Here is a 13,931-nt window from a genome sequence, read left to right as displayed (position 1 = left end):
CCATTTCATTTTATCTATTTATTTTTTTTTATTGAAGTTCGATTTGCCAACATATAGTGTAACACCCAGTGCTCATTCCATCAATATTTTGAAGGATTGCATTCTACGCTCTCCTCAGATGAAACCTTACACACATTTCCTGAAGTGTGTTTTCCATTTTGTCCTTGCAGATATTTGAGAGAAAAAGTTGGGTGATTAAAAAAACAAAACAAAACTATGAAATGAATCAAGCATAGAGAATTCACAATACATCTTAGTGTACGAAAGGCTCTGAGAAGTGCTGTGCTAATGAAAGTTTTCAAAAAGTATCTATCAGATTTTTTTTTCCTATTCAAAACCCTTTTTTTTAAAATTTTCCTTTTCAAAGACCTTTTAATAATTTCAAGGAACTTGGGAAAAACTGCCATTGGATTCAAGGAAGCCTATGTCTACTTTAAGCTTGCAAACTCCCATGAGTCTCATGCAATTGAGCATTGGGAAACCATGCCACACAGACAACTTTTGTTAGTTTCTGTAATTAAATTGAAACATTTTCTTGGTCAATGTTACCTATCCAACCCATATCCATCTACTTGGGTATCTACCCTCCATTTCCAGACCCATCTGTGTCTCAATACCTGAGAAAGTATGATTTGCTCTCTGCAAGAAATGAGTAAAATGAAGAATGTTAAATGTAAAAAGGATCTGAGACATCAATACAGTTCTAAGACAACACTAGAAACAAGCTTCTAATGCTAAAGACAAATTACCAATGAATATCTATCTGGGGGTGTATTTTGCCTCTGAAACAGCCACACCAAACAGAACATGAGTATGTGGAGAAAGGCTGCCATTGTCCACTCAGCTCTGTTCTACACACCCCTGATTTTTCTCTGGAACTTTGCCTTTTCCTCTGCCTCTAACATTGAAGGTTAAATCTTTCAGAATAATGTGATCTAAGAATTACATGTTTATTGGCTTTATTTTAAAAGAGTACTTCGCATATAAGACTTAGGAATTACTCTTTTGAGATATTCAACACATAATTCTACCTTCCTACATGTGTACCCATAGTTGAATATTGGCATTATGTTGATTTGAAATTTACATTTACTCACAGAAGAAATATTATCTAAAAATTTTTAAATAAATAAATAAATAAATAAACTACAGGTAATCAGCCAAGTCAAAGTAGGTCACACTTACATATTTCCATTTGCCGAACATGAGATTCTGAGGTACATCGAGTCGGCAAGGCATGATAATGGTATCTCCATACGCTGAGTTTACAGTATACCATCCAAGGCCTTTAGGGAAAAAAGAGAGAGAGAGAGAGAGAGAGAGAGAGATGTTAAGTGTTTTCTTAAAATAACTAAGCAAATAACTTCAGTTCAGGATGTGTGCCTTTTGTTTTTTAATTTTATTTATTTATTAATGAGAGACACACAGAGAAGGAGGCAGAGACACAGGGACAGGGAGAAGCAGGTTCCATGCAGGGAGCCCGATGTGGGACTTGAACCTGGGACCCAGGGATCATGCTCTGAGCCGAACGCAGACGCCCAACCACTGAGCCACCCAGGCGCCTCAGGATGTGTGCCTTAATGAATATTATCTATTATAATTTCATTTTAAATGGCTACAAAAAGTATGAACCTAGAACATGTTTCCTATTTAAATATCAACAACTCTTCTTTAGCTACCAAGCCTTTGAATGCCACACACTTCAAATTTATAGACCCTCAGGTTTACCAGGGAAGAGACAAGTGTGTGTTGCAAAGGAATAGAGTGGAATCTGAAAGTGTATTTTCTTCCTAACCACATATGACATAGAAAAAAATATATACTACATGTCATAGACATATGGGACCACACGAAGATTAACATACTTAAGTTTCTCAAAACTAGCTTTAAATATATGTGTTTTTCATTCTGGAAAAATGTTTTAAAACTACTAAAAAATAAGCTAATACACATAAGACCACAACTAAATTTTAATTATAAGTAGGAACATGGCTTATTTTATAGTAGCAATGCTTAATATATTAGTGTTCATTTTAATTAGGCATAAAACATTAACAAGATGGGAATCTGTAGTATACATATGCAACATACTAATAAAATCTGAATATATTGATGACATTTAAAAAATTCAGGTGTTTAATCTGACAATAGTACTTAGGAAACGTCTCAGATATTTTAGGATATGTCATTATTGGGTACAGAATATGATCATGCCGGCTAATTGTATTTGAAACTGTAGAGGGGGAAAACAAGATATTTTGTCCAGCAGGTGGTGCTGAAGTGCAAAGCTAAGGCCATTTACACATAAATACCATTTTATGACTTTCTGAGGAAACAAGACAGTGGACACCAGCTTTCACTGTTACCCATCAATCACAATGCGGAGGAAAACTTGATACAGGGATAAAAATCATTAACCTTGGTAAAGGACAAAAAGGTAATAAAATTCCTATTTTAAAATTCTGTCAACTGAGGAAGGTCCTTCCCTTTAAAAGCAATTTTTGCCCCAGTGAACGAAATCATTACAAGAAACACAACCTTCATGTAAATATGCCACAGAACAACTAATTTCCAGCACTTTTTAACATTGTTAAAATAAGAAATGCAAAGTATAAGTCATGATAATGTGATTTTCACTTGCTATTGGAGACAAGTGGCTTACCAAAACTGTTTATTGTATGTTCATTGTTATAATAAAAAATTACCTCCATAATTTTTAAAATGTTTAGTGTTTCCATTAACTGTAACTTTAATTCCTTTTAACTTCAAACCATTGCAGGGGAAAAGAGTGTAAATGAAGGCACGGACTCCTTAGCCTTGTTAAAATACAAACTGTGACAGCTTAGATATGTGGTTGCAGATATGCAAATTAATGATAATTAAGAAATCACATTGTTTCTCAACACAGTATTTGTTCTTTTCACAATACTTTGTATCCTAAATGTGGAACTTTTATTGTGTACTTTAAGCTCTGTTCATGCACTATACCCATGCAGGTATGCCAAACCAAGAAAACAATTTTCTGATTTAATGTTTTGTTTTTTCACCAGTATGTAACAAGTCACTTGAATATGTAATGCCTCTAAGATGATATGGGTCTATACTTGAATTATGGCAGGACATGCCCCTCTAATTACCTGCTGTCACTTGCAAAAGCACACCTTCTCTAGACAATCGGCGGTGCTCCCATGGTTGGTCAGGGAGTGAAAACAGTTTACAGACCTTAGGTACCAAGGAGGGGAAGCCCTTGCCAGATGTAGAGGGAAAACAAGAAAATTCTTTTTGCAAAAAATGTAATTATTTGCTATTTCTTACAGGCCATTTTTCTTTTCTCTTCCCTATAGAACTTTAATGTGCTATATAGATACCAAATTTTGTAATAGATTTTAAAGCTACAGGAATTTCAAATACATCATATGCTATTAGCATAATGGAAGTGCAACTACAAGAGGGAAGGGACCATATATTATCTTTGTATTCCCAGGGGCAATGTCTGGCATCAAACAGGAATCGTATTGGATTTCTCACTTGAATGTTCTGAAGTCCTTTCCATTTTGGTTATTAAATTAACATCTTTGAAAAATCAGAGAGGAGTTGGTAACATTGGGAAACTTTGGGAATTCTTATTCCTACCACATACTCTAATAAGGCTGTCCTACATTGTCTTTGATATGCAGAGAACGTGGACTTGTGCTGGCAGGGCAGTTGTTTTTGAAGAGAAACACAAAACAAACATTTTTATAAGAGTTCATGGATGAAACTACAGATGAGAATATTCCTTTATTATTAATTTCAGGCGAAATTAAGGATTATTTTTGCTCTGTGGTTTGCAAATGATAATGTGAAATGCCTTTTTTCCTTACTATGATGACTACAAAGCAAAGGGTTGTTTTGAAAAGTATTTGAGAATTCGTGAGGTAGGTCTTTTAATGACAGCTTGATATCCCAAATTAGCCAGGACAGGACTCTTTAGAGCATAAGAAACCTAAGGGAAATAAGACACGTGACAAGCATGAAGGTAGTAGGTAAAAGGCCACCAATTATGGACAGAAGCTCTGTTAGGACACAAGATGATTCTCAGTTGGATTGCATTAGGGGCACAGCTATGATGATTTTAGAAATAATTTTCAAGTTTGCTCTAGTCATCAACTTTCTCCTTCTCTAAGAGTACACCAACTCCCAGGTTCATCTGATAGAAAGACTAAAGGCTTGAATCCGTGGGAGAGGTAATATACCTAACCCTGAAGAGATAAAGTGGCTACAAAAACCACTGTGATTTGGTGATGAATTAGCATCCCGATTTCTACAAATGTCTCAGTCTTTGAGATGAAGTGCCAATGAGTCCCAAAGTACCTGTCAACACAAATGGTTCTGTTTATACTTTCCATAGAAGCAAAAGATTCTATCTTTGATTTGCCAAGTCTGAATTGAATTTAGCTCCCTAAAAAATTCCCCTGCCATTTTCTCTCTGCAATATTAGTTGGTTACATTATTCATGGTTTTGTAGCCCAGAGATTATTGGACACTATTGCAAATATAGAACGCCGATGATGTCCTTCCTCAAAGAAGCAGCTAAATATAAAATATAGAAGGAATGAGTGTGTGCAAAAGGGTGTGCATTCCTGTGTGTTAGGTGTTATAGCCATGTGTATGTATATATCATAAGATACTTTGGACTGGGCTATAAACCTTCTGTATTATTATGTTCTATAAATGTAAGGTATTATCATGAATTTTTAATATTAGTGTTGATATCAAAATGTCCTGACACAAAATAAAATGCAAAAACATGTTACACTTGAGAAGCAGTGTATAATTAAGAATTTTTTAAATGAAGAGTTATTAACTAAAGATAAAGAACAGTAGAACTAAAAAGGTTGCACAGGAGAATTCAATAAAAAACACAATGGGGAAAGCATAGCATAAGAAAAATTTCTTAGCTCGACAATTCTGACATATAGAATCTCAGACAAGTGATCATAAATACAATATAGTTATGGTTATGCATTTTGTACAGCAAATAATGTAAGGAGGCCCTGAAATAGACTCTAGTATAATTTCGAAATTAGGTGAACATAGTTTATTTCTAACTGAACTAATAAAAATGTAATAATTGTGCCCATATTAGTGAGATAAACTTTTTCCATACAAACTAATCCTTAAAGACTATCAAAGTTCAGAGTAATGGTTCTCTCTTCATCGCTGATATATAGACATCTGAGTGGAGGCATCTTAAAATTCAGAACCTGCCACTATGTTTCATGCAGAGCAGTAAGTAATATAGAAAATAGGGTGAGAATTAAAGAGACTATTTTTACATGCTGTATTTTAGCGTGGTTAATTATTTTTTATTGCACTGATACTTCAATAGCATCATCACCCTTAAAAGCATTGTTTTGAGCTCTGTAGCTCTGTTAGGTGCCATAGAAGGGTTATTCACAATCACAACAGCCACAGAACTTATGAAATAAGAACTAAATTACAGTTCTACAGAAATTCTAGAGAAATTTATTTGTGCAGATGAAACGTTGGGGAGGAAGCAAGTAGAAATGAGAAAGCTAACCATAGAAATTACTTTCATGCTTATTTGACTAATTTTGACAGTAACCATGCTGGTGTCCCTACATGCTCTATTAATGAATTAAGATATATACAACTCTAATTAAGCACATAAATATTTTGTAATATCAGTTCATAGCAGTGTTTCTCAACCTCATCACTATTGACATTTTGGCTGAATAAATCTTTATCGTGGGGGGCTGTCCTGTGCGTTGTAAGATGTTTAACAGCATCCTCACCTCTGCCCACTGGTTTTTCTATCTACTAGCACTCTCCACCCCGGTTATGGCAATAAGAAATCTCTAAACAGGACAAATGTTCCCTGGAAGGGAAAATTGCCTACCGAACTCCCATCTAGTTGAAAACCACTAGTTTAGATCTTCAACTATTGGTTCTTTGTTCAATAAAACTGGTTAGCTTTAAAGAGATCATTGTTGTAAAGTAGAATCTTAGTATAGGAGCAAATACTCAGTATGAGTAGAGGGATGGAGGCAGAAGTAGCACATAATAGCACTTAGCTAGTATCCACTTTGTTTTCCTCACAGAAACATCTTATATGACATTAAACTTCGATAGGGAGATTGATTCTTGACCCTGGGGATTTAAGATCCAATCTCTTCACAGAGGTTACAAAAAATATATTCTGTGTTAGCAAATCTTTTGTGTGTGTGTGTGTGTTAGCAAATCTACTTCATGTACCATCAAGCACAAATCATACATACTGTAAATGTTATCTAAGCTATACATAGCATGTGTATTTTATTTAATTCGATAAAATATCTATTGATAGAGGGTGAAATACTTTTATTTTATTTTTAAAATAATATTTTATGATATATTTTAAAATATAATATTTTATAAATAGTTTATTTATTCACAGAGAGAGAATGAGTGAGGGGAAAGGGCAGAAGGAGATTGGAGAATCAGACTCCCCACTGAGCAGGGAGCCAGACGTGGGGCTCGATCCCAGGACCCCAGAATCATGACCTGAGCCAAAGGCAGATGCTTAACAGCCTGAGCCACCAGGTACCCCTTACATAACTTTAAAGTATCTTTCAAACCTATGATTTTATGACTCAATGAGGCAAATTTACTTCGTAATTCCTCCTATTTTTTTATTGGATTAAATAAGATTTTAAGATTTTTTTTCCCAAGTCATGTGATACATAACAAGTAAGAAGTGAGAGAGAAGGAGGTTGAGAGAGAGAGAGAGAGATACAGGGCTTCTAATTCCCATGTAATTTAGACTGGATAGGAGACAGGGGAAGACATCTGATGGAATGTGTTATTTTGAGAACTAGAGAAAAGGGTTTTCCTACTCTCTTTTTCAATTTCCCTTCATCAAATGGATATTTGGGGAGCAAGCTGAGTTTCTGCTGCTGAATCTGCAATAAGATGTTCACTCAAAATCTGCTTTCTGCATGGTCTTTCACCAGTGGACATGCTATAATGTAGGTCTATGTAATATCTACAAATAAGAAAAAAAGTGATTTTTTCTCTTTCTTCTAGGATTTCCTACAATTCTTTTTCTTTAAGATTTTATTTATTTATTCATGAGAGACACAGAGAGAGATGCAGAGAGATAAGTAGGCTTCATGCAGGAAGCCCAATGTGGGACTCGATCCTGGGACTGCAGGATCACTGCCTGGGCCTAAGGCAGAGCTTAACTGCTGGGCCACCTAGGTGTCCTGGATTTCCTACAATTCTATACATGGATTATAGTGTATCTTTTAGATAAATGGTTAGGTCACTGTGGAATAACATTTAGAAGGGAGGGGCACCCGGGTGGCTCAATTGGTTCAGCATCTGCCTTCGACTCAGGTCATGATCTCAGGGTCCTGGGATCAAGCCCCGCATCAGGCTCTTTGTTCAGCAGGGAGTCCGCATCTCTCTCTCCCTCTGTGTTCTCTCTCTCCCAAATAAGTAAATAAAATCTTAAAAAAAAAAATTCAGAGGGAAAGGGCAATCTTACTAAATTATAAAATACTGCTGGTACCCAGGAATATATTTTAACATATGTGATCTTTACTTCCAAGTTTGGTATATTATAATGCTTGAAGTATTTATCTTTTTAGTAAACTATGGGTCCATATAACAATCTATGTTATATCATAGAAGATCTACAAAAACAGTAATTTAAAAAATATATTATCAGTACTTGCATTATTGTACTGAAAACTATCTTTTCAATTTACCACTGCCTATAGTTCATCATACTAGAAACATGGAATGATCATGAGGCTGGATAAGTCACAGTCCTTCCCAATTAGCTTAGACTTTGCCCCATCTCTGCTTCATTTGTATCACTGTTCCATGGGCCTTGGTTGAATCCATACATATCCTTCAAAGTCTATCTCAAAGATCATCTATGTATACATGTGAGCAATGCATTGAAAGTATTTATTGAACACCTACTGGAGGCAAAGTGTTAGATGTTCTTTGTGGGGGGAAAATATGTGTGTGTGTATATATATATATATATAATGCCATGGTCTATTTCTTCAGGCACTGCCATAACTAAGTGTTGTGGGAATGCAGAGAAAGGAATCCCTACAACAAACTCAAGGATATCGATAAAGGCTTCTCGTAGGTAATTTCATTTGATCTGAACACTGAATAAGGGTCTCTATGAATAGGAAGATAAGAACTACTTCACCAGCATGTCATACCCAGGGACCACTGCAGAGGCATTGAGTGGCACTTGGTTTTCTCTCATATAGCAAACTTCCTTTTTCATTACAGTAATTTCTACATAGTAGATCTTTGATCTTCATAAGGAACATGCCCTGACTGGCAGTTTTCTCAAATTCATAAATGCACATAAAATTTCCCTAATAGAATGTAAGAAACTGTTAGATCTCTCTACTTTCTCTTTACTTTCATCACCACCAGCAGCATATGGATTCCTTTTGGGGCTACTTTTAAATTATAAGCAAAAAGTTCATTTAAAAATTATTTAAAAGCAATAGAATTGATTTAAGTTGTGAACCTTTATTTTTGTTTGCTGAGAGATAACCCCATGAATTTTAAATCAGCAAATGTAAAGATTCTACTGTGCTTGTTAGAATTTAACTTGGGCTCCACAAACAAACTTTAGGGCATGTATGACAACTCTAAAGTTACTTTAAAACCCCCCACACAGGGGTATATTAAAACATTTGTTTTTACAGAAAGAGAATTTAAAGCTTTCATCAGATGGTCAAAAGTAACCTTAAATAAAAAATAAAATATTTAAGGTTCTTTCTTAAAAAAATTGCTAAAGATTTGATTTATTCATGAGAGACACAGAGAGAGAGGCACAGACATAGGCAGAGGCAGAAGCAGGCTCCCTGTGAGGAGCCACCCAGGTGCCTGGTTCATTCTAAATTGTCTAGAACTTGTAGAAGCACAATTTGATGGTATCTGTCAAATTAAAAATGCTAAAATCCTTTGATCCAGTAATTCTACTACTGGGAACCTATTCTACAGAAGTTTATGTACAAATGCACGATTGTATACAAATACAATACAGCATTATTTTGAAATATTAAAAGAACTGGAGGGACTTAAATGTTCATTAATACAGGTACAATAAAGTGTATATCCACACACTGCTCTACTTAACCCATTGAAAAGAAATGAGGTCTAGATACACTATTTTTCTGTCTATATATTTCAGTATTTATAATGTGTATCATTCATTCATTCACTATTGAGTACCTTCTCTGTGCCAAGCACTGTTCTAGGATGGGTGACCAGTAATGAGCAAAAACAGAACAAAATAAAAAAAACTGTTCTCATAGTTTAAGTTCTAAACATATACATATTTATGTATGCATTTAAAGCTTAATTTCTTTTTGAAAAAAAAAAAAAAGGAAATTACCAGTTTAATTCCTGCACTATGCTGGAACCTATTTGAAGGAAAAGCCTACATTTTTCTCATTTTGATATCTGTTGCAACATCATGAAGGCTCTAGGAGTTCAGTAATCATGGGTAAAATAAAGCTCCATTGCACTACATCGAAAGGAACTCGGTAAGGTCATACTCTTAGAGCCCATATTCTTTTCTCTGCATTTAACATTCCAGAAAACCATATACTATCCTTTGAAATCCCACTGAGGTGGGGATGAGTGCTACTATAGTGTTTTGAAATTGGTATCTTAAAATTGCCCTCCTTCAAAAAAAAAACTGCTATTTTTACTTTAAAAACTTTTTAATGGGGACACTTGGGTGACTCAGCTGGTTAAGCGTCTGCCTCTGGCTTAGGTCATAATCCTGGGGTCCTGGGATTGAGCACCCTCCAAGCCCCAATATCAGGCAGGGAATCTGCTTCTCCTTTTCCGTTTCTGCCGCTTATGCTCTCTCTCTTGCTCACTCTACTCTCTCTCTCTCTCTCTCAAATAAATAAAAATAACAACTTTTTAATGAAATATAACATACATGCAAACTAGTGTACAGATCTAGATTGACATTTGAAATGTCACTAAAATCTCCAGGATTTGGGGTTTCTTTGGCAACTTTTCTCATGTCCTTTCTCTGAGGTTAAGACTGGGATTTCCACACATCTGTCCCACAGAGGACTCTCTTGTTTTACCAAGTCATCATTCTCCAGTGATGAGTTTTTGATGAGCCTATGGGGTCTATGCCAAAATGCCAAAACACTAGTCCCTTCATGGGGACAAATGAAATAAAAACATTTAAGAAAACTTCATGCTCTGTATGTGTGGGAGGGGGAGTGGGGGCAGAGAGATGACATGGAACCTGAAATTTTTACTTTTATATATGAAAAGAACAATATCCTATATTTTATTTTAAAATAGACATTCATAGTGATAGACTAAACAGGAGAATGTTTAAACATATTTTTATAATATATAACTTGCTCAATGTAAAAATTAAAAACATTTGTGTAATGAATAATTTGTTAGTTGAAGTTCATGAAGTTGACTCTTCTTTAGTCTCATATTTCTAAACACCTAGGACTTGAGGCTGTGTCTTTAAGATGCTTATGTAAAGAGAGTCCTCCACTCATGTAATTAGTCAATACAATGAAAAAAATTGGTAACGTATTATTTTCCTCCTGCTCCCCTCTCTCAGTTCAATTTCCCCTTTTACCTGCATTGTCTGTGTCCAGATTCTGAGGACTTCATTTGGGAACTAGCTTAACTAAAGAGGCAGATGGAAGAAATCAATATCTGAATACTCCTCCAGGTTAAAATAATGCAAAAGAGAGACGAGTATATTTATGCTCCATTGCTCTGAACATTTCCTCAGCATGAAAGTCCAGGTTTAACTAATTCAGACTATCAGTTCTATTTGCATGGTGAAAAGTTACATTTTTCTGTGCATTTTGTCTTATAAGTTGTATTGAAATTGTGAATACAATTCCATTATTTTAACAAGAACAATAACTGTACTGTATTCATGAAAACACTATCTGTAGAAAAACACTATCAACAGGAAAACAGGCACGACGTTTCACAAAAGACCTTAATTGCATCATCTGAAGTAATGGAAACTTTTGGAATTGAGACTAGAGTCTGTCTTCAGAGAGGGTTCAGAATTATTGTGACATAATAAATTTGTCTTCTGCAAGTAATTTAATGCCATGACAACAAAAAGACCTCTTGATTTGAGAAAATCAAAGCTGTCCTTGATAACACTTCCAAACCCCCAAACAAATTCCTAATAGCTTTAATATTCTTCAAATGCCTTAGGAAAAATATATCAGAAAGACTTTTCGTCAGTAAGATCATCATTGTTTTCACAGAGAGCTTCTGTTAATAACAGCTGTGCTAATTATATTTCGCTAGCATTTCAATTAATATTCAATGGTGTTGGAGAATTTCATTTTATAATCGAGGTAGTGAATTAACCAGGGGTAGCAAATAAATTATGAAGGCTACTGAATGAGCACAGTAGTTGACTTTTGCTTCTTGATTGGTTGAGTGATCTTGTCCAGTATGCTTGCTACTGGTGTATTCTATATCAAGTGTCCAATTTGGTACCAAAAAATGTTTACATAGGTTGAAATAGGTTTTTGCTCTTTTCCTCACACGAATTCCAATTAGCATTGCCTAGGTCTCCTGAGGAAATAGATTTGTACAATCAAACGTGTCAAGTAATAAGGTTAAAAAGCTATTTAACAGGTTTTCCCACAGATTCGGTGCAGATTGCTGGCTGATTTCTGAGGTTTAAATTTGTGTGAATTTCATGCTTTTAATTGATGTCTTCCCAGAGGGGCTGTAATATAAGGTAAGGTCATAGGAAATAAATGATGGCTTTCTATGGCATGTTTCCCTTTCTTTAAGAATTAAACTCAGATTACTGTAAGATCTCGTCTTCTAGTTTTGAGGAGGAAGGAGAAATAGAGACTTTTGTCCAAGGTAATTTTTTAAGAGATTAAAGCCATAAGAAAGATAAAATTGTAAAATTAAACAAATAGTTGTGCACGCTTAGAAAAACAACATAATATGTTATGTGAAATGGAAATCATCTCCAGCTTTGATAGATCTTGTGTCACTTCAAGGACCAAGTAAGCATGCAAAACAATACCCATTATGGCTTGCCCACGGTGGGAGCTCAACGGAATAACTCAGGAATGCATAAACTTAGAGAGACAATGCTGTCTTCTATTAATATTAACAATAACTTTTCATATATTCCATTTTCCCTGACAGTCATTATTCTTAATTGATGAGTGGGAGGAAAAGTGGGAAAGAGAACAAGATAATTTAGGAAGGCAATGAGTAGAGATGAAAAATATAGGAAGCTGTATTGAAAGGTAGTTTTATCATTTCTAAGGGTGTCAGGTGGAGGAATGCTTTAAATATCTTGTAAAATCTGGACCTGAAGTTGCCTCCAGCTTTGAAACTTTCCCTTACCCCCAAAGATTTGAACTCACTGAATGCTTCGCCTTAGAGTACCAGAGGCCAGTTGTGACTTAAAAATAAGCCATACTTATGCTGTAATTTAGGAAATGGTTAAATGACCCCAGGAGAATTTCTGGAAGACTAACTATCATGGACAAGGCAATCCCCCCAAAACAAAACAAAACCTAGATCATGAAAAGTTCTTACAGCAGAAAAATGGCTCTTCTATAGACTGAGACAGTGCCTGCCTGCATTGTTGGTTTTCCACGGTTGTTAAAGTTTGCATCATATCTCACCTACTTCTGTTTCACAGCTTCACATTCTTTTTTTTATTTTTTATTTTTAAAGATTATTTATTTATTCATGAGACAGAGAGAGAAAGAGAGAGGCAGAGACACGGGCAGAGGGAGAAGCAGGATCCATATAAGGATCCTGATGTGGGACTCGATCCCGGGACTCCAGAATCACGCCCTGAGCCAAAGGCAGATGCTCAACCACTAACCCACTCAGGCATCCCACTTCACATTCTTAGTTAATCATCAACTGAGTAAGTGCTTCTCTTTATCATTCAAGGGAAAACTGAACAGTGATGGACACGAAAACATACCTCGCAGACCCTCCAGCCACAGTAAATGTAAATTACCAAGAACCCCAGCTGCTGGGCTCTAAGATCCATCAGGTTGTGGTGAGGCCCTACTTTCTCTGTGCTGCTGCCAGCTCAAGATTGGCCAGAGTAGGGCTACGAAGGCAGATAAGGTTCTTGGAGACAAGGGACTCCTCTGAGGACTGACTATGGCTCAAGGAATCCATTTCCCTGGAAGCCTAGGTGGCTCAGCGGTTAAGCATCTGCCTTCGGCCTGGGGTGTGATCCTGGAGTTCCAGGATTGAGTCCCACATCGGGCTCCATAGGGCCTGCTTCTCCCTCTGCCTGTGTCTCTGCCTCTCTCTCTCTCTCTCTCTCTCTCTGTGTGTCTCTCATGAATTAAAAAAAAAAAAAAAAGGAATCCATTTCCCTGATGAAACTTCCTTAGACTATACAACAGTGTTTAATGTGTCCACCCAATCTTCTTTCTCTCGTTCCCCTGGAGACAGATTCACATTGCACTCTGATGACTGTGCCCGACCACCAGCCCCTTCTTCATTTTTTTCTCACCTAGGTGTTTCCCCTAGTACATTCCTTACAAATACAGCCCATTTTTACATCTGCTTCTCAAAGGATCCTGGGTAACACATGGGAGAAATTAGCCAGAACACAACTATATTGACCCTCTAACATTAGTAGACTGTTGGATTCAAGAAAATTGGGATTTCAGAGGGATCCCTGGGTGGCTCAGCAGTTTAGCGCCTGCCTTCAGCCCAGGGCATGGTCCTGGAGTTCCAAGATCGAGTCCTGCGTGGGGTTCCCTGCATGGAGCCTGCTTCTCCCTCTGCCTGTGTCTCTGCCTCTCTCTTTCTGTGTGTCTCTCATGAATGAATGAATGAATGAATGAATGAATAAAATCTTTAAAAAAAAGAAAATT

General features: G+C 36.2%; 1 protein-coding gene across 3 annotated transcripts in view; it reads right to left on the bottom strand.

Moving 5' to 3' along the window:
• Nucleotides 1-13,931, bottom strand: part of ALCAM (activated leukocyte cell adhesion molecule) — a 210,747-nt gene that overhangs the window by 56,609 nt on the left and 140,207 nt on the right. For all 3 annotated transcript variants that reach the window (XM_049105325.1, XM_049105324.1, XM_049105326.1), the window contains exon 2: nt 1,186-1,286. In XM_049105325.1, the coding sequence (XP_048961282.1) occupies nt 1,186-1,286 (101 nt within the window). The remainder of the gene's footprint in view (nt 1-1,185; nt 1,287-13,931) is intronic.

Source organism: Canis lupus, chromosome 33 (assembly GCF_003254725.2).
Source record: "Canis lupus dingo isolate Sandy chromosome 33, ASM325472v2, whole genome shotgun sequence".
NCBI lineage: Eukaryota > Metazoa > Chordata > Mammalia > Carnivora > Canidae > Canis > Canis lupus.
The sequence above is the reverse complement of the archived record's forward strand: the minus strand, read 5'-3'. Positions and strand labels throughout refer to the sequence as shown.